A 21,073-nucleotide genomic window follows, 5' to 3' on the forward strand; every position below is an offset into this window, starting at 1 on the left:
AAGTTAGGAGACTTTCTTGAATTCTCCAGATTCATCCTTCCTAAATGCAATCTTTCAACAGATGCTGATGATTTTAATCTTTAATGCCTCTCAAATTATATAGTTTTCTAAATCTTCACTGACTTAACATTACCAGCTGGATTATAAGAACATCCTAACTAGTTTAGGGCCCTAGATCCTAGCACTCATACCTTGCAGCTCTATACTTTGCATCCCAGCCATTGATTACTTCAAACCCTCCAGAGCCGCCATATTGAATTTTGAAATTCCCATTAGGCACCTGTCTTCCTGACACCTTCTAATAAGCTGCTCCCTCCTTTGCTGCTACACCATTTCCCAACATCTTCACTTTTCTAGCTCTTGTGTCTTGTAGGATTCAACCCAATGGCACCTTCTTTGGGAAACTTCTTTGACCGTAATGAAGCCAATGCTTTGTTCACCTCTATCAAAGCACCTATCTCCTATTTTCATTCTTAATTTTTCTACCTCAACTACTAACCTAGACTCTAAATTCCTAATGACAGAGGCTGTGTTTTAATCATATTATGGGTTCATATAACCTGGAAAACATCTAAGTGTAAAATTGAACTTACCAAATGAAAAAACTTTTTTTTAATTTTTAGTTTTTACCATTGGGTATGAATAAGAATACATATTATAGTGAGTATAAAATTCTTTGATTACTCCAAATATTTAAGTATTAAAATTGGTTATTCCTTAATTCTTTTTAAAAGGACAAATGTAAGATAATTTCTTCAAAGACTTCTAAATGCAACAAGATATATGAGAGCCATAATAAAAAGGATTTTGTATCTCTCCATAAAGTAGATAGTTCATATATTAAACAAAATGTTTATACTTTTCATCTTAAATATGCTGCTTAAATTTTACTGAATTAGGTGAATGTTTTATCCCAGCCCCCTTTTATGTTTTTAAAGAAATTTAGATATATTAGGTAAATTAGGTAAAGTGGAAAGCAATTAACCAGATAGTAACCAATCAGAAAGCTGTAGTTAGGGGCGCCTGGGTGGCTCAGTTGGTTAAGCGACTGCCTTCGGCTCGGGTCATGATCCTGGAGTCCCGGGATCCAGTCCCGCATCGGGCTCCCTGCTCGGCAGGGAGTCTGCTTCTCCCTCTGACCCTCCTCCTTCTCATGCTCTCTGTCTCTCATTCTCTCTCTCTCAAATGAATAAATGAAATCTTTAAAAAAAAAAGAAAGCTGTAGTTATGGACACCACTTTCAGCTAGAAAGAAAAATAGGCTAAAAAGAAAAAGGAGAAGAAAAGAGTAACACTAATTTCCAATTTGACTCTGTTTTCTGAGTTAGCTCAGCATTTCTCAAAGTGTGGCACACAGGACACTATTTCCTTGACAACTAATACATAAAAACAGGTTCTGTGTCAATAAGTTGGTAAATCCTTTAGATTCATCCCTCCCATGGAAGCTTATAATTCCTCAAGAAATCCTTCAAAAGGGAAATATGTCTAACTTAATTTATTCAAATTGCTCCTAGAGGTAGCTGACCACAGATCCATTCTCTACCCATCCCCACCCCATACACAACCATGTCTGGAGAACAAATGTTAAGAAATTCTGCCTTCATTTTTTCATTGTTTTTAGTTGGCAAAAGTTATATTATCAGAAATATAAATATATTGATAAAGCATTTGCTATGGAAGGAAAAGCATGAGATTAAAAGATATGAATTTGAATATCACCTCTGCTTCTTTCTGGACATATACTATTAAGCAAATATTTAATCTTCCTGAGCCTCAATTTCTTCAACTATCATATAGAGGCAACACCCTTTACATTACAAGATTGTCACAAGCTTTACAGGAGAAGGTAAATGTGAAAGTAATTTGTCAGTTATGAATTACTATACAAATATGACATAAAATAGTATTATCTAAATAAATTTTCCTATAAGAATAAAATGATTGAGTGAATAAATATACCAAAAAATATTTAAGTTCTATAATACATATATTCTACTTACCTGCCCTAATGCCCAACTATCTCCAAATACTTGGGCATTTCTCACTTCTAAGTTATTGGAAGTGGTCATATCATTTGAAGTACATTTGTCAAAGTTTCCACATAATCCTGATAGTTTGTTCTAAAGTGAAAGAAAATTATCAAGAAATATGAAATATTCTATTTTCACTTCAACATTTAAGGTCTCATTCACTAAAAATTTTTAAAGATTTAAAATAGACATTTTAAGAATTTCCACAACCATGTAAATATGTTTCAAGATAATTTCATATCTATTTAATTATATTTAACAGTTATTTTAAGTTCTTAACAGTGTTTCACCATCTTCCAAATTTTATCTATCCACACTTAACCATTGTCTTAGCATTGATACAAGCAATAATATAAGTAACCTGGAGAAGTATAATATAGGCACTACAGTATATTTTGTATAAATTCATATACATATACATTTTTAGTGATGAAAAACCCACCTCCAGATATGCTGAAGGTTTTGTAACACTATAAATGTTAAAACAATAAAAATAATAAATTTTTCTCTAAGTCATACTTTGAAAAGCCAAAACATTCAAAACATAACTTCTAAAGAAAAAGTTAACTTTAATATTCATGTATCATGCCACTATGAGACACAATAAATAGAAACCATATTTTACTTCACATTTATAAAGGTTGTTATAGGTTATGAAATGGTTACTGAAAGTGCCATATGAATTATTCATGTCAATGTTACCCACTGCATTTTCTCAAATAATGTGAAAGGCTTTACTCTTAGGGGAGGAAGATAAACCAAAAGTACAAAGAAGAATGATCTTCCTAAAACAATGGAAATCCACCTTAAAACATTGAAATTAAACAAACTGAACGCTCTCTTCATGTACTGCAGAATGGAATGCAGCCCTTAGCCGATGAAGTAGGCTGCCCAAGTCTCCAGCAAATCTGACAATAACTCTGGGATTGCAACTGTCATGACCACAGCTTCTCATAGTGCCTCTGCTCTCAGAAGCCACAATAACTATCCAAAGACAATGGCCACTTCCTCCATTGGTCACCCAATAATTTAAGGCAGCAGTAAAAGGGGAGATGTAGAAGAATAATTGGTTCATTCACTTCCAAAAAGTAGGGAAGAGAGGATAAATAATAAAGAATAGCAGAGAAACATGGTTGAAGAAGTATGGCAATGACTAAATTATTTCACTTGCATCAAAGAAATGCAAGAAGCCAGCAAACCCCTAATAATAGATTTATGGACTTTATCTCGCTTGAGGTTGAAAGAAAATGATTTCAATATACAATCATATCTTAAATGTACACCATATTAAAATCTTTAAAAATATATATCTTTTCCACAGTCTTATAAGAATATGTTGTTACCATCCCGATTTTTCCCTAACTTGCCACACGTTATATCCATGAGGCTGAATTTCAAGTTCAGATAAACCGGATTTTCAAAAATGTATTAATGTTTCAAAAACAACTTCAATATCTAAATTTAAAATATTTAATAAGATTTAAAATAACAAACACACTTAATATTTATACAATATTTAACAGAAAACAATATTTAAAACAATTTAAAATAGAAATTGCCAAAAATTCTAAACAACCCAGATTGAATCTTCAACCATGAATGAATAAAACAAACTAGTACATCCACACAATGGAATACTACTCAACAGTATAAAGGAACAAACTATTAATTCATTCAACAGTATGGGTGAATCTTAAATGTATTTTGCCAAGTCAAAGAAGCCAGACTCAACAGGCTGCATAAAGGCAAAACTATAGAGATGAAAAATAGATCAGTAGGAGTTGACAACGGGCAACATGGGAGAAATCAGGGAGTTGAGAGGTCTGTTCTATATAGAACTCTGGTGGTAGATAGGCAACTCCACACATTTGTTAAAATCCATAGAACTCTAGACCATAACTTTTTTTTAATAAATGTACTATGTTCAAACTTAAAAAAATCCAGAATGTGGAGGAAAAGATAGAATGCAGAATGTAATAAATGAATCTAAATGTATGACAAACATATCATATAACCACGCTGAAAGGGATGGGAAGAAAGAAGGTGACCTAAGTAACTTTGGAAAACTGGTTACTCTAAGGTTAAAGTCAAAAAGAACTGTACACAACACCGTACTCTAATTGGTAAGAGTTTTCTTCACTGGGTTAAGAGCTAGTAATTCTGATAATATAACTTGTTTCTTAAAGAAAATATCAATTATTTTATTTCCATAAAACATCTAAAGGTAAATGTAACTTCATTTCTTACATCTCACTTGGATTGGCCTACCAAATAGGTTGACCTACCTTCCACTGAGGTCCAACTTTGATATGAATGGTTGTCTTTCTATCCCAAAGAATAGTGATATCGTTCTCTGGAAAGTATACTGCTATGTAGTACCCTGCCTTCCAAAGCTGGTATGTAGGTTTATTTTCCAGAAAAAAACCTGATCGTTTCTTTAAAAAAAAGAAAAGAAGAAGAAGAAGGAAAGAAAGAAAAAAATGAATTCCTTGTTTGTTAACCAAAGTGTAAACATTAATTAATATCCACCAATAAGTATCTATGTACTAGTATTTTTGCTTGGCTCTGTCTTTTCCAAATTCTGTAGTAAAAGACAAAACAAATGGATAAAATAGGAAATACATAAATTGGTAATGAGACACAATCTGATAGATGGGCTCAATATGGATAAATAAGCAAAAGTATTTCTGCTATAGAAAAGAGCATAAACAAAAGCACAGACATAGAGTACATTAAGGGTAAGGTGACATACCTGCTGACTCAGAAATTCTATGCTGATGATGAATAATATGATTAAGTACTAAAAATATATGATGTTACCTGCATAACTGAAAAACAAAAACACGGAGTGTATGTGTACTCTTTCTCTGTATATGTATCTATATACAGGTAGATAGGTAGATCTATAGATAGATAAATAGATCTATCTATCTTTATCCATCTATAACTGTATCTATATTTATATCTATATCTATCTAAATCAGGAGAGAGAGAATGGGGAGATGAATTTCCATTAAAGGGACTTGGAAAGGTTTCTTGCAAGGAGTGGGATATGAATGCATCTGTAAGAGGCCATACATAGGAAGGTATACAAAGCTGGAAATGAGAATGGAGAAGAAATCATTCCAAGCAAAAGTAATAACTTGAATAGAGACTTAGGGGCAAGAAAATTCAAAATTTGTTCAGGACTAAGGAGAGCACCAAAGGGCTAGACCATGGATTCCATGGCAAGCATAATCAGAGACCTTTTGCAGCCAAATTATCCATACAGTCAAGGGCTGCTATTCTATGTGCAAAATGCATTCAATAAGAGCTTTTGAAGAGGAAAGTGAGAGACCATGTTTATATTAAAGGAAAATCATCTGTGTGCTATAAATAATAACATTAAAGAGAAACTAGAGATGGAACCTGTTCGGAAAATTAAGCGTACCTTTAGCCTAAAGAACAAATATGCAGCGCTCCTTATGAGCAGGGGCTATACCCTAGAAAAGATTACATTAAATCTGACATTGTAATTAACTCATATAATAACTTTAAAATACATGGTTAAATCAGAGTAAGTAAAGCAAATTTAGCCAGAAGCAAAATAAAAATTGTGAAGGGGATATACAATCCTTTGATTATACAATAACAAAATCATAGTTTGGGAATACTATTTTAGAAACATTCCTTAGCACAAGGTAAATAAACTTAGTCATATCCATAAAGAGTTTTCAGTCTTCTAGACCAAGCTCAAACTTACAGGGACTCAGCATATTATAAGTAATAGTATATATTGTGTAAACATATATATGGTTAATGGATTCTACTTAACCTCTTTTCCTTCTACTCCCAAGTGCCAACTTGGAGTTATGGGGCAAGGCCCTGGGTGCCTGTGAGGGTCTGCACTCAACCTGGGAGTATTCTTGTTCCTGAGTGAGCAAGGTCTTAAATAATAAAGAGAAAACACACACACACACACACACACACACACACACACACACACCATGACAGGTCAAAAGAGACAACAAAACAAAGGGAGAAAAAAAAATCCTGTTTGAACAAGGGGCATCACATTTTCATTCTTCACTAGGCCTACCCTGCCCCCAAGTCACTCTCTGCCATAGAACCTATTTTTATTGTTTTGATTATATTTTTCAGTACCTTTCTATTATATGATTTGTCTTTGGCTTTATTATCTGTCTTCTCCTAAGGAATGTTAGCTCCTTGAAAGATGTACTTTGTCAAGTTTATAGCAGTATCCTCAGCTTCCAGATCAAGGTGTGATTTACATATTTTTAAAACCTTCCTGCAACAGCCTATTCACAGGTCTCACCTTCCAGCCTGATCAGCAAGAATTAAAGCAAGTAAGCGGAATGTTTGTGGCTTATAGCTCCTTTCAATCAATAAAATACTTTTTCATGTATTTTCCTATTAAGGTTCCCTTGGACTGGTTGACATATCTTTAGAACTTAAAAATAATTTTTGGATAAGGCAGGCAGTTTATCATTAGACTTCTTTCGGGTTGTTGTTGCATCCATTATCCTGATGTAAAAGGTATCTTTTCTATTTGCCTGTAGAGGTAAAAATCCTTCATTTTTACTAAACAGGGAAGTTTACCACAAGAAAAACAGTTCTCTTTGGTCAAAGGGGATAGTGCGCTCCTTTCTTTTCAGATTAGGAAGTAAAGATGCTGCTTTCCATTAGAAAAGGGAGGGTGTTGTGAATTGCCCAAAATCGAGACCTCCACTTCAGATGAGAATTATAGCACTTTCAACAAACTAGAATGATGTTAGAAAGATAAGTTACAAATGTGGAGAATGAAAATATTTAGAGTGCAGTTTAAATAAATTCACAAAACATTTATATCTTACATGTCTGACAAAACAAAATTGTGTGTTTATTGAAAGAACAGTTTTTTCCTTCCCCTCAATGAGCAATCCATCTGCCAAAAATAGTCGTACTTATTTTCACTTTTTTTTTTTTTTTAAAGATTTTATTTATTTATTTGACAGAGAGAGACACAGCCAGAGAGGGAACACAAGCAGGGGGAGGGGAGAGGGAGAAGCAGGCTTCCGCCGAGCGGGGAGCCTGATGCGGGGCTCGATCCCAGGATGCTGGGATCATGACCTGAGCCAAAGGCAGACGCTTAACGACTGAGCCACCCAGGTGCCCCTATTTTCACTTCTGATGTTCAAGAAAAAATATTAGCAGGGGATTTGTTAGGGTCACACTATTTTTATGACTTTCCCATATCCTACTTCATACTTCACAACTGATATGGAGATTCATCAACACCTGCATATAGGTGAACATTGGAAGTTGAAAGTTACACTGAACTGTAATTACCACTTCAAAAACGTGTCAAATTGTTTCTACAAGAGCATTTACTATTTTCTCTTCAGTTTTTTTCTTAAAAAAAACATATTCTTGGTCTTAGAAACTTCCCCTATAAATGAATATCCAGCTGCTGGCTATGCCAAGCTTCAGTAATTACTTTCAAAAGATGTCAACATGACATAGAAACTCTGTTTTGCCAAAATCTCGATTGCTGCCTGGTTGGTCTCAATATTTCTGATTGAAATAGAAGCTGTGATCTATAGCCCTGACTCTCAAGCTTTAGTGTGCAGAAGAATCAGGGGGTACCATTAAAAATACTGATCTTCAGAGGCACCTGGGTGTCTCAGTCAGTTAAGCGTCTGCCTTCGGTTCGGATCATGATCTCAGGGTCCTGGGATCGAGTCCCGCGTCATGCTCCCTACTTAGCAGGGAGTCTGCTTCTACCTCTGCCTCTGCCCCTCCCCCAGCTCTCTCTCTCTCTTTCTCGCCTAGCTCTCAAATTAATAAATAAAATCTTCATTAAAAAATACTGATCTTCATTCTCAACCTCAGCCATTCTAATTACGAGGGGAGGCCCAGGAACCAGCTTTTAGAGTAGATATTCCAGATGATTTTAATACACATTTATAGACCAAACTGTAAGAAACACTATTCTAAAACTTTCTTACTTGTAAAATAAGTTCAAATATCTTACACCATTGAAGAGCCTCCATGGTCTGGAACCAGCCTCCTATCTACTGCCCTTGTTCCTATGCTCCCCGCTTTAAAGTCGGTCTGGATATTCCCCCCTGAATCTCTTTGCCACACCCTCCCTCCACTATCCCCACATACTTCAACCAAACTAAATCACTTGCAGTTCTCCAAACAAGCCATTTTATCTTTCAACTCAGTTCCTTTCAACATGACCATTCTTCTATATTGACTGCCTTTCTACTCTTTCTCTTCACCTGGCTAATACCTGCTCATCCTTTAAGACTCAGTTCAAATCGTTTAATCCAAAGCATATCTTCTGAGCCTTCAAAATATAAGGAGGGTGAAGGAGAGGAAGAAAGTCATTTCTTGAAATCCATTATCTAATTTAATCATCATATGAACCTAAGAAGTAGATTCTATAATCATCCCACATTTACAATTGGGAAAGCTGCAGCTTGAAGAGGTGAAGGAAACTTGCCCAAAGTGACACAACCAGCAAGAGATAGAACAGGGGTTCTAGGTGAGTACCAACTGACTCCAAAGTCTACACCCTTAACAACTACCCTAAACATCCAAGGCTGGCTTCTTCTCAGGGATTCCCATACTGTCCTATACACACTCCTGCTATAACACATTCCACGTGCATTCTTGTTTATTTGAATATTCTCCCTCCCCTGAGTATAATGCCCTAAAGGCAAGCACAGTGTCTTTTCACTGTTTCAGTCCCAATAATTAATATAGATTTTGGTAGATAGTAGATGAATGAATGAATGAATGAATGAACGAAATGTATTCTTGCTTTCAAAATTGGGCAGGCTCCAAGAGTACAGGAATAAATAAGACAGTGGTCCCGCTTCTCATAGAATTTGTAAACAAATGGGAGAAGCAGACAACTACACAAGTAATTTCACTAATGTGTGCTGCATGTCCTAACAGGGTGCTTCAAGGTATGAAGAGGAGCTCCTGAAGGAGTTAAGATGAGACCTATCACAGAAGAATAAGTTAAAGAAAAGGCAGATCCAGGCAGGAGCAATGACATTCATGAAGAAACAGAGGTGAGAGAAAGAATAGACCGTCTGAAGAACTAATGAAAGGTCCAACTTCTGGAACATGGGCTTGGAGCAGAAAGTGAGGAGACATGAGGCAGGAGAGGTGACAATGGTCAGACTGGTAAGGTCTTATCAGAGAACTGGGAAGTCATCTGAAAGTTTTGAAGCACTAGACTGATGGGAGATTAGATCCCCATTTTAGAAAAAAAGCCACCCTGGCTGCAGTATGGCAAGGTAAGAGGAGAGGAACTAATTCGGGAAGCTAAGCATCTAGTGTGGAAGATGGTGCTGTCCTCCAGATAACTAGGGCCAAAATGGTGACCATGGGTTTGAAGAAAAGAGGAAAGAATTGGAATACAGAGAAGTGGAATATAAACAAAAGAGACTGGGGCACCTGGGTAACTCAGTCTGTTAAGCGTTTGCCTTTGGCTCAGATCAGGATCCTGGGGTCCTTGGATCAAGCCCCGCATCAGGCTCCCTTCTCTGTGGGAAGCCTGCGTCTCCCCCTCCCTCTGCCCTCCCCCCCACACACACTGGTGCTCTTTCTCACGCTCTCTCTCTCTCTCGCAAATAAATAAAATCCTTAAAAAAATAAATAAGCAAAAGAGACAAGTCACATATGATTTACTGAAGCCACATAAAACAACAGAGAAAATCTAAATCTAGTAACCACTTGCAGAAAAAGTACCCTGAATTGTTTCTATTTTGTTTTCAGTATTCTCAGGAGAAGTTAAAATGATCCTAAAAGAAATAATTTACTAACCTGTTTGTAAGGAGTATCATTCAGGTAAATTTCAGTATCCCCAACTGAAATCAAAACACTTTTGGAACAAACAATATTGTTGTCAAAGCATTTCTTGTTCTGGGCAATGACAGATATATCTGAATCATCTGCACTCTGAAATGTCAAAAATAACGCATTAATACAAGTGTATATTATATGTAATTGTTGGTTATATTTTATTAACAAACCTTAAAGAAGACTAATAATGGATTGTATTGAAATTAAAATACAGCTTATCTCAAAAAAATTAAATAAAATACAGCTTATCTCTAAAATAAAAATTATTCTGATCTAATAATGTAAAAAAATTTATAAAAATATACCAAAATAGTTCAATATCTAAATATTTATCTTCAATATCTTCTGTTAAAATTTTGTTCTAACAAAACTTTTTTTTCTATTTTATTATTATAGCTCCAATTTATCAACCAATTTCTTTTCAACAAATACCCAAGACATGTCACTTAGGGGAATTTTAAAAGAAATATTTTCATTTTAGGCAACATCTTTTGTTATATTTTTTAAAGTTTTCTGGCTAAACAATTACCTGCCTACAGGTTAAAATTGAAATAGATACAAAACTTTGGTAGTGTTAGTAAATACAATAATGCATATCATTTGAGGGCTTCCTTTGAACATTACATATGATATTTAATTCTTAAGATAATTTTTAAATTATTATCTCCACTTGACAGATCAGGAAGTGAAGTTAAGTAGGATTAACTGGTTGTCCAAAGTCACTTGGTTAAATAAGAGCAGAGACAGAGTTCAAAATCCTCATTTTTTTGTTGTTGTTGTTATGCTATTTGTAGAGAAATTAGGGAGGGTCTAGTAATGATTGAGGAGAAAAGTCAGTTGTAAGTTGAAGGGAGTTCTTTGTTTTGGAGAATATTATTTAGCTCCATATACTCTCAACCAGACTCCCTCACCTCCCACCTCACCTCTACCTTCCTTCAGCCATTTCCAGCTGCATCCACTAGGAACACATTCTCTAGAATCAGGGTTTCTTTTTTGGTATCAGTTTCCCGGGTGGGCTTCTGTGGCTCTACAGACCCTGAAAATTCATTGTAAAATGTTGTTTTTTGATGATTTGTATTTTTCTAAGAAGAAAGTCCATGGTTTTCATCAGATTTTAAAGTGGTCTTTATCCTTCCAAAAATTAAAAGCCACACTGCTCTAAGAGGGCTCTCGCTGACTTGTGAAAGGTGGGGATTTCACCAGAAAGAATGTGGCATTTCTCTTTGAACTCTCTGTCCAACTTTCAAAGGCCCACACATATTTCCTGAATTCTTTTCATTTTTAGATATATGGGTCAGTGTTTATTTTCAAAGTGAAAAAGTCCTTAAATATCTGCAAATCATACAGGTATAAATTCTCTATACTTAGGTTTTTCATATCACCAGCAATATGAACACTAGCTCAATATTTCTTTTGGTTTGGCCAAATTCTTTCTGTCTTATAAGTAATTACTATAGCATAGTGCCAAGAGGATAGGTTTTCGATGAATGGTGTTGACAAAGTAATTAATGTGTCCTTCTGTGACCCACTTTTCCTTCCTTCCTTCATAGGAACTGAAAGCTTTTGCTTCTTAAACAATCCTTTTGCAAAGCATTGCCCAAATTTTGAAAAGGAGAATAATAAAGGTCGTTAAGATGAATATGGCATTGTACTACTCAAAAACATTATGCCACATTTTCTGCCTTTATGAACAATTTTCAAAGAAGAAAAAATATATGTAATTCAGGGTTTTGTTCTGTTCTTCCTCTGGAGAAAAGTTATTTAGATTAAGGGATGTGAAAAGCCAGCTGAAGAGGGGGGGGGAGCAAGATGGCGGAGGAGTAGGAGACCTGGATTTCGTCTGGTCTCAGGAATTCAGCTGGATAGGGATCAAACCATTCTGAACACCTACAAACTCAACAGGAGATCGAAGAAAAGAAGAGCAACAACTCTCTCATCAGAAAAGCGACCACTTTCTGGAAGGTAGGACGTGCGGAGAAGTGAATCCGAGGCGATATTCGGGAGGATAGACGGCGGGGGGGGGGGCCTCCAGCGGCCGCTTCTGGCAAGTGATAGAGCCGCGGAGCACAAAATCGGAACTTTTAAAAGTCTGCTCCACTGAGGGACGTCACTCTGGTGGCTAAGCAGGGGGTGGAACCCTCCGGGACAGTGTGGTCTCAGGACCCATGGGTCACAGAAAGACCGGGGGTGCCCGGTATCAGAGCAGAGCTCCCAGGTATCGGAGCAGGGAAGCCGGCTGCAGAGGCAGAGCCCAGGCGCGGGCTCTCAGCTCGGGGTTGCCATAAACCATGATCCGCAGCACAGTCGGGCCACTGCTCCTCCAGCAGGGACCCAACAAGCGGCAGATCCGGGGAGACTCACCTTCCTCCCCTGGGAGGAGCCGCGCAGGAGTGCGCCGCAGGGATCTGCTGGGTTTGGAGACTCCACCCGGGGTCGGGTGCCAGAGATAGAAACGCGCGGTCACAGGCCGGGTGAGCACGGAGTGCGGCTGGAGACCGGGGAGACGGGAGTGACTGACGGCTTTTCTCTGGGGGCTCACTTAGAAGCGGGGCCCCGAGTTCTCGGCTCCTCCGCGGCGGAGATTGGGAGGCCGCCATTTTCACTCTCCGCCTCCAAAGCTGTACGGAAAGCTCGCAGGGAACAAAAGCCCCGGAGAGCAAACCTGAGCAGATTACTTAGCTGGGAGGGGGCAAGGGCGGGGCAATTCTGCCTCCGGCAAACACATTTGGAAACCACGGCAACAGGCCCCTCCCCAGAAGATCAGCGAGAACAGCCAGCCAAGACCAAGTTTACCCATCAATGAGAACGGCAGAACTCCAGCTCTAGGGGACTACTGCACATAGAATTCATGGCATTTTTACCATGATTCTGTAGTCTTTCAAAGTTAATTTTTTTTTAACTGTCTTTTTTTCTTTTTTTTTTCTTTTTGAATTTTTCTTTTTCCCTTTTTCAACCAACATCTTATCAATCCCTTTTTAAAAAAAAAAAAAATTTTTATTTTTCATTTTTAGAGTCATATTCTATCCCTTCATAATAGTTACCCGTATTTTTGGCTTATATATATAAGTTGTTCTCTCTTTAAAATTTTGAGATAGTTTCTTCTAAAAATCAAAATATACCCTAAATCTCTAGTATATGGTATTTTCTATTCCCCTGCCTGATCACATCCTCTCCCTTTTTTTTTTCTTTTTTAAATCCTCTTCTTTCTTTTTTCAAACTTCTTATCAATTCCTTTTATAAAATTTTTTATAATTTCCATCTTTACAGTCATATTCCATCCCTTCATCATATCAACCCTTATTTTTGTACATATATAAGTTTTTCTTTCTTTAAAATTTTGGGAGGCACTTTCTTCTAAAAGACCAAAATACACCCCAAATCTAGTGTGTGGCACTGATCTATATACCAGCCTGATCATATTTGATCACATTCTGGTTTTTTGTTGTTGTTGTTTTGTTTTGTTTGTTTTTGTTTTTATCTTTATCTTTTTCTTTTTTTTCTTTTTCTTTTTTCTCTCTTTCCTTTTCTTTTCCCACTGCTTCAGGTTTTTTCTGATTTGTTTAGAGTATATTTTCTGGGGACGTTGTTACTCTGCTAGCATTTTGTTCTCTCATTAATCTATTCTCCTCTGCACAAAATGACAAGACGGAAAAAATCACCTCAACAAAAAGAACAAGAGGTAGTACCGACTGCCAGGGACCTACTTAATACGGACATTAGTACAGTGTCAGATCTAGAGTTCAGAATCATCACTTTAAAGATACTAGCTGGGCTTGAAAAAAATATGGAAGTTATTAGAGAAACCCTTTCTGGAGAAGTAAAAGAACTAAAACCAACCAAGTAGAAATCAAAAAGGCTATTAATGAGGTGCAATCAAAAATGGGGGCGCTAACTGCTAGAATAAATGAGGCAGAAGAGAGAATCAGTAATATAGAAGATGAAATGATGGAAAATAAAGAAGCTGAGAAAAAGAGAGATAAACAACTACTGGATCACGAGGGCAGAATTCGAGAGATAAGCGATACCATAAGACGAAACAACATTAGAATAATTGGGATCCCAGAAGAAGAAGAAAGAGAGAGAGGGGCAGAAGGTATATTGGAGCAAATTATAGCAGAGAACTTCCCTAATTTGGGGAAGGAAACAGGCATCAAAATCCAGGAAGCACAGAGAACCCCTCTCAAAATCAATAAAAATAGGTCAACACCCCGACATCTAATAGTAAAACTTACGAGTCTCATAGACAAAGAGAAAATCCTGAAAGCAGCTCGGGAGAAGAGATATGTAACCTACAAAGGTAGAAACATTAGATTGGCAACAGACCTATCCACAGAGACCTGGCAGGCCAGAAAGGACTGGCAGGATATATTCAGAGCACTAAATGAGAAAAATATGCAACCAAGAATACTATATCCAGCTAGGCTGTCATTGAAAATTGAAGGAGAGATAAAAAGCTTCCAGGACAAACAAAAACTAAAGGAATTTGCAAACACAAAACCAGCCCTACAGGAAATCTTGAAAGGGGTCCTCTAAGCAAAGAGAGAGCCTAAAAGCAACATAGACCAGAAAGGAACACAGACAATATACGGTAACAGTCACCTTACAGGCAATACAATGGCACTAAATTCCTATCTTTCAATAGTCACCCTGAATGTAAATGGGCTCAATGCCCCAATCAAAAGACACAGGCTATCAGACTGGATTAAAAAACAAGACCCATCGATATGCTGTCTGCAAGAGACTCATTTTCGACCCAAAGACAGCCCCAGATTGAAAGTGAGGGGGTGGAAAACCATTTACCATGCTAATGGACACCAAAAGAAAGCTGGGGTGGCAATCCTTATATCAGACAAATTAGATTTTAAACCAAAGACTGTAATAAGAGATGAGGAAGGACACTATATCATACTTAAAGGATCTATCCAACAAGAAGATCGAACAATTGTAAATATCTATGCCCCTAACATGGGAGCAGCCAATTATATAAGCCAATTAATAACAAAAGCAAAGAAACACATCGACAACAATACAATAATAGTGGGGGACTTTAACACCCCCCTCACTGAAATGGACAGATCGTCTAAGCAAAAGATCAACAAGGAAATAAAGACTTTAAATGACACACTGGACCAAATGGACTTCACAGACATATTCAGAACATTCCACCCCAAAGCAACGGAATACACATTCTTCTCTAGTGCCCATGGAACATTCTCCAGAATCGATCACATCCTAGGTCACAAATCAGGTCTCAACCAGTACCAAAAGATTGGAATCATTCCCTGCCTATTTTCAGACCACAATGCTTTGAAACTAGAGCTCAATCACAAGACAAAAGTCAGAAAGAACTCAAATACATGGAGGCTAAAGAGCATCCTACTGAAGAACGAATGGGTCAACCAGGAAATTAAAGAAGAATTAAAAAAATACATGGAAACCAATGAAAATGAAAACACAACTATTCAAAATCTTTGGGATGCAGCAAAGGCAGTCCTAAGAGGAAAGTATATAGCAATACAAGCCTTTCTCAAGAAGCAAGAAAGGTCTCAAGTACACAACCTAACCCTACACCTAAAGGAGCTGGAGAAAGAACAGCAAATAAAGCCTAAACCCAGCAGGAGAAGAGAAATAATAAAGATCAGAGCAGAAATCAATGAAATAGAAACTAAAAGAACAGTAGAACAGATCAACGAAACTAGGAGCTGGTTCTTTGAAAGAATTAACAAGATTGATAAACCCCTGGCCAGACTTATCAAAAAGAGAAGAGAAATGACCCAAATCAACAAAATCATGAATGAAAGAGGAGAGATCACAACCAACACCAAAGAAATACAAACAATTATAAGAACATATTATGAGCAACTCTATGCCAGCAAATTAAATAACCTGGAAGAAATGGATGCATTCCTAGAGATGTACCAACTACCAAAACTGAACCAGGATGAAATAGAAAACCTGAACAGACCTATAACCACTAAGGAAATTGAAGCAGTCATCAAAAATCTCCCAAAAAACAAAAGCCCAGGGCCAGATGGTTTCCCAGGGGAATTCTACCAAACATTTCAAGAAGAATTAATACCTATTCTTCTGAAACTGTTCCAAAAAATAGAAATGGAAGGAAAACTTCCAAACTCATTTTATGAGGCCAGCATTACCTTGATCCCAAAACCAGACAAAGACCCCATCAAAAAGGAGAATTACAGACCAATATCCCTGATGAACATGGATGCAAAAATTCTCACCAAAATACTAGCCAATAGGATCCAACAGTACATTAAAAGGATTATTCACCATGACCAAGTGGGATTTACCCCTGGGCTGCAAGGTTGGTTCAACATCCGCAAATCAATCAATGTGATACAATACATTAACAAAAGAAAGAACAAGAATCATATGATCCTCTCAATAGATGCAGAAAAAGCATTTGACAAAGTACAGCATCCTTTCTTGATCAAAACTCTTCAGAGTATAGGGATAGAGGGTACATACCTCAATATCATAAAAGCCATCTATGAAAAACCTACAGCGAATATCATTCTCAATGGGGAAAAACTGAGAGCTTTCCCCCTAAGGTCAGGAACGCGGCAGGGATGTCCACTATCACCACTGCTATTCAACATAGTATTGGAAGTCCTAGCCACAGCAATCAGACAACAAAAAGAAATCAAAGGCATCCAAATTGGCAGGGAAGAAGTCAAACTCTCACTCTTTGCAGATGATATGATACTTTATGTGGAAAACCCAAAAGACTCCACCCCAAAACTGCTAGAACTCATACAGGAATTCAGTAAAGTGGCAGGATATAAAATCAATGCACAGAAATCAGTGGCATTCCTATACACCAACAACAAGACAGAAGAAAGAGAAATTAAGGAGTCGATCCCATTTACAATTGCACCCAAAATCATAAGATACCTAGGAATAAATCTAACCAAAGAGACAAAGGATCTGTACTCAGAAAACTATGAAATACTCATGAAAGAAATTGAGGAAGACACAAAGAAATGGAAAAACGTTCCATGCTCATGGATTGGAAGAACAAATATTGTGAAGATGTCAATGCTACCTAGAGCAATCTACACATTCAATGCAATCCCCATCAAAATACCATCCACTTTTTTCAAAGAAATGGAACAAATAATCCTAAAATTTGTATGGAACCAGAAAAGACCCCACATAGCCAGAGGAATGTTGAAAAAGAAAAGCAAAGCCGGCGGCATCACAATTCTGGACTTCCAGCTCTATTACAAAGCTGTCATCATCAAGACAGCATGGTACTGGCACAAAAACAGACACATAGATCAATGGAACAGAATAGAGAGCCCAGAAATGGACCCTCAACTCTATGGTCAACTCATCTTTGACAAAGCAGGAAAGAATGTCCAATGGAACAAAGACAGTCTCTTCAACAAATGGTGTTGGGAAAATTGGACAGCCACATGCAGAAGAATGAAACTGGACCATTTCCTTACACCACACACAAAAATAGACTCCAAATGGTTGAAAGACCTCAATGTGAGACAGGAGTCCATCAAAATCCTAAAGGACAACACAGGCAGCAACCTCTTTGACCTCAGCCGAAGCAACTTCTTCCTAGAAACATCACCAAAGGCAAGGGAGGCAAGGGCAAAAATGAACTATTGGGACTTCATCAAGATAAAAAGCTTTTGCAAAGCAAAGGAAACAGTCAACAAAACCAAAAGACAACCGACAGAATGGGAGAAGATATTTGCAAATGACATATCAGATAAAGGGCTAGTATCCAAAATCTATAAAGAACTCATCAAACTCAACACCCAAAGAACAAAGAATCCAATCAAGAAATGGGCAGAAGACATGAACAGACATTTTTCCAAAGAAGACATCCAAAGGGCCAACAGACACATGAAAAAGTGCTCAGTATCGCTCGGCATCAGGGAAATCCAAATCAAAACCTCAATGAGATACCACCTCACACCAGTCAGAATGGCTAAAATTAACAAGTCAGGAAATGACAGATGTTGGCGGGGATGCGGAGAAAGGGGAACCCTCCTACACTGTTGGTGGGAATGCAAGCTGGTGCAGCCACTCTGGAAAACTGTATGGAGGTTCCTCAAAAAGTTGAAAATAGAGCTACCATATGATCCAGCAATTGCACTACTGGGTATTTACTCCAAAGATACAAAAGTAGGGATCCAAAGGGGTACGTGCACCCCGATGTTTATAGCAGCAATGTCCACAATAGCCAAACTGTGGAAAGAGCCAAGATGTCCATCGACAGATGAATGGATAAAGAAGATGTGGTATATATATACAATGGAATATTATGCAGCCATCAAAAGGAATGAGATCTTGCCATTTGCAACGACGTGGATGGAACTGGAGGGTATTATGTTGAGTGAAATAAGTCAAACAGAGAAAGACATGTATCATATGATCTCACTGATATGAGGAATTCTTAATCTCAGGAAACAAACTGAGGGTTGCTGGAGTGGGGGGTGGGGTGGGAAGGATGGTGTGACTGGGTGATAGACACTGGGGAGGGTATGTGCTCTAGTAAGCGCTGTGAATTGTGCAAGACTGTTGAATCTCAGATCTGTACCTCTGAAATAAATAATGCAATATATGTTAAGAAAAAAAAAAAGAAGAAGGTAGCGGGAGGGGAAGAATGAAGCGGGGGAAATCGGAGGGGTAGACGAACCATGAGAGACGATGGACTCTGAAAAACAAACAGGGTTCTAGAGGGGAGGGGGGTGGGAGGATGGGTTAGCCTGGTGGTGGGTATTGAGGAGGGCACATTCTGCATGGAGCACTGGGTGTTATGCACAAACAATGAATCATGGAACACTTCATCTAAAACTAATGATATAATGTATGGGGATTAACATAAGAATAAAAAAAAAGCCAGCTGAAAGGCTTTCTATTGCCATTACATTTCTATTGCTATTAATTAAAGTTCCTCAGTGTTAGATTAGTCTTTATATTAAACTCAGAAATGCCATGAAATATTCTATATTGTATAGTCTGCCCTGTAATATCATGTTATTGCTGACAGCAACTTGAAACAATATCAATTCCTAAGAGTCAAGTTTCTATAATTTTCATTTCTAATGTATTTCAAGTTAATATTAGGTTTGGAGATAATGCTACAGAGTTGCTAAGCAACATAATAAGTAATGATTATAAAGCTAGAGGGAAAATGTCAACATCAGTGTACCACATGGATTCCTCAAACCCTTTATTCTGAGGTACTGCAAACATTTATAGAAAATATTCTCCCAAGTGATTCCAAAACAAAATGTCAGCACCTCTCAAGGTGGAATATTATTTTACTCAAATGTCAGTCAATCTAAGCACCTGTCATAGTCCCTATCCCTTTTAAGGGTAAGTATCCCACACAAAGTTCCTGCTGATACAGTAGCCTCAGGAAGCCATGTTTCATGTCCCAAAGCTGTACATTCACCAATGGGCCAACAGAGTTCTATTCTATTTTTTTAAATGTGAAAGAGATTTATTGAGGAGACGTTTTGAATTATAAAGGGGCAAAGTAGGCAGAGTCTGACACCTGTGAGGGGGAAAGAGCAAAAAGGAAGACTGGGTAGGAAGAGTTTCTAACAGCAGCACAGTACCAAGAAAATTCTGGGGAGGCTAATGGGGAGTCCTTGACCCAATGTCACCCATCAGGGGAGTGGGCCAGCATACTCACTTTCTGCGGCCCCACCATACTCATTCATTGGCTAAGAACAGCTGAGGGGTAGTGTGGCTTTGGCAGGAACACAGTGGGGGATCCAATGGGGCAACAGCTGGAGTTCTCAAGTCAACTCTGCTTCCCACAAGAGGAGATCTGAATGATGCATTTCCATTGCTGCTACCTCAGTTTTTGGAAGTCGTCAGGTTTTTTCATTAATGTTTGGTGGATATAAAGACCATAAATATTTTCATGCCACCAAATTTATCTCTATATTTGATAGCTGTCATGAAACATGTTATGAAGTTAATAATATGTGGCTTAAAAATCAATACAGTGTCCTTTTCGTTTCCAATCTCCATATTGAGTAGGTTCTGGGCCTCTGGGTCCACCTTTTTTTTTTGGTAACAGGATTAACATAATCTGGAAATTTTGTCAATGGTACTTTCTCTAAATTAGAATCTTCTAGTGCATCAAAATGACCTCTGGTAACTGTGGCTTCTTAAGAGATTGTTTAATGGGTTCAGATTTTTCTCCTTGAGAACTCATTTTCCTCACACAATTACACAGAAGGGGTGATCTTGCCACCCTTCCCACAGGGGCCGGGACATAGCCAAGCCACTAGACTAGCCCTGATATGTTGATGGTGCCAACTCAGGCCAACAGAGTTTAATGCAAGCATGAAAAGAAAGAACTCTAGCCTGTTAGATTATCTCTCATGCTTGAACCAGAAAATGATGGGGTTTTTTTTTTAAGCTTTTTTGTAGTAAGATTTGAGGGTGAATAGACAGAAAGAGGATAGACGGTAGAGGGGTGCTGAACAGATGAGAGCAAGCTTAAAATATAAGGAAGCAGAAACAATGAACTGATGCAAAAATAAAAGATACAGAAAAGAGAGTTATACAAGCAAGTCTGAGAAAGAAGAGAGTAGAGCAGTCACACAGAGATTGTCCCAGTTGCATGAATGACAACAGAGCATCCATGAACTCCTGCTGCCTGGGAGGCAAAACCATCCTTCAACTGTCACCTTTGTGAGGTGTACAGTCTTGTTCAAAGATTTCCTTGGGATGGTATTTCCCTTAGGGTTTTGCATGGACATTACCACAGGACCCCCTACTGTTGGTTCTCTGAAATAGCAGGCACTTAACCAGGATGCCATGAGAAGAAAATCACCCTGAGGTGTTTCATTACCAAGGAAATCTACCTGGAAATACACTGAAAAAGAAGTGGGTTATACTGGGGTGAAATACTCCGGTACCAATTCCTCCCTCTTCCATGAAACTTTCCTGCTTGCTCTTTCTCTAGTCAAAATTAGTTACATTCCCACAAGAGAGCTTTCATTTATCCCAGCCTGCTAGCTTCTTGTTTATTAATGACTCCTCCAAATATCAAACAATTGAGGGTGAAGCTATTGTCTTAATAATTGTACCCTTAACAGCTCCTAGCATAGAGTGTAAATTTAAATATGGAAGGAAGGAAGGAAGGAAGGAAGGAAGGAAGGAAGGAAGGAAGGA

The 21,073-nt window shown here is 37.8% G+C and overlaps 1 protein-coding gene across 1 annotated transcript in view; it reads right to left on the reverse strand.

The window, feature by feature from the left end:
• OTOGL (otogelin like) overlaps positions 1 to 21,073 on the reverse strand; it is a 138,516-nt gene that overhangs the window by 56,865 nt on the left and 60,578 nt on the right. Inside the window, exons 26-28 of the mRNA XM_021678549.2 lie at positions 9,854 to 9,988; positions 4,315 to 4,464; positions 2,000 to 2,119 (exon numbers count right to left, since the gene is read on the reverse strand). Coding sequence (XP_021534224.2) covers positions 2,000 to 2,119; positions 4,315 to 4,464; positions 9,854 to 9,988 — 405 coding nt within the window. The remainder of the gene's footprint in view (positions 1 to 1,999; positions 2,120 to 4,314; positions 4,465 to 9,853; positions 9,989 to 21,073) is intronic.

Source organism: Neomonachus schauinslandi, chromosome 5, assembly GCF_002201575.2.
Source record: "Neomonachus schauinslandi chromosome 5, ASM220157v2, whole genome shotgun sequence".
Classification (NCBI taxonomy): Eukaryota; Metazoa; Chordata; class Mammalia; order Carnivora; family Phocidae; genus Neomonachus; species Neomonachus schauinslandi.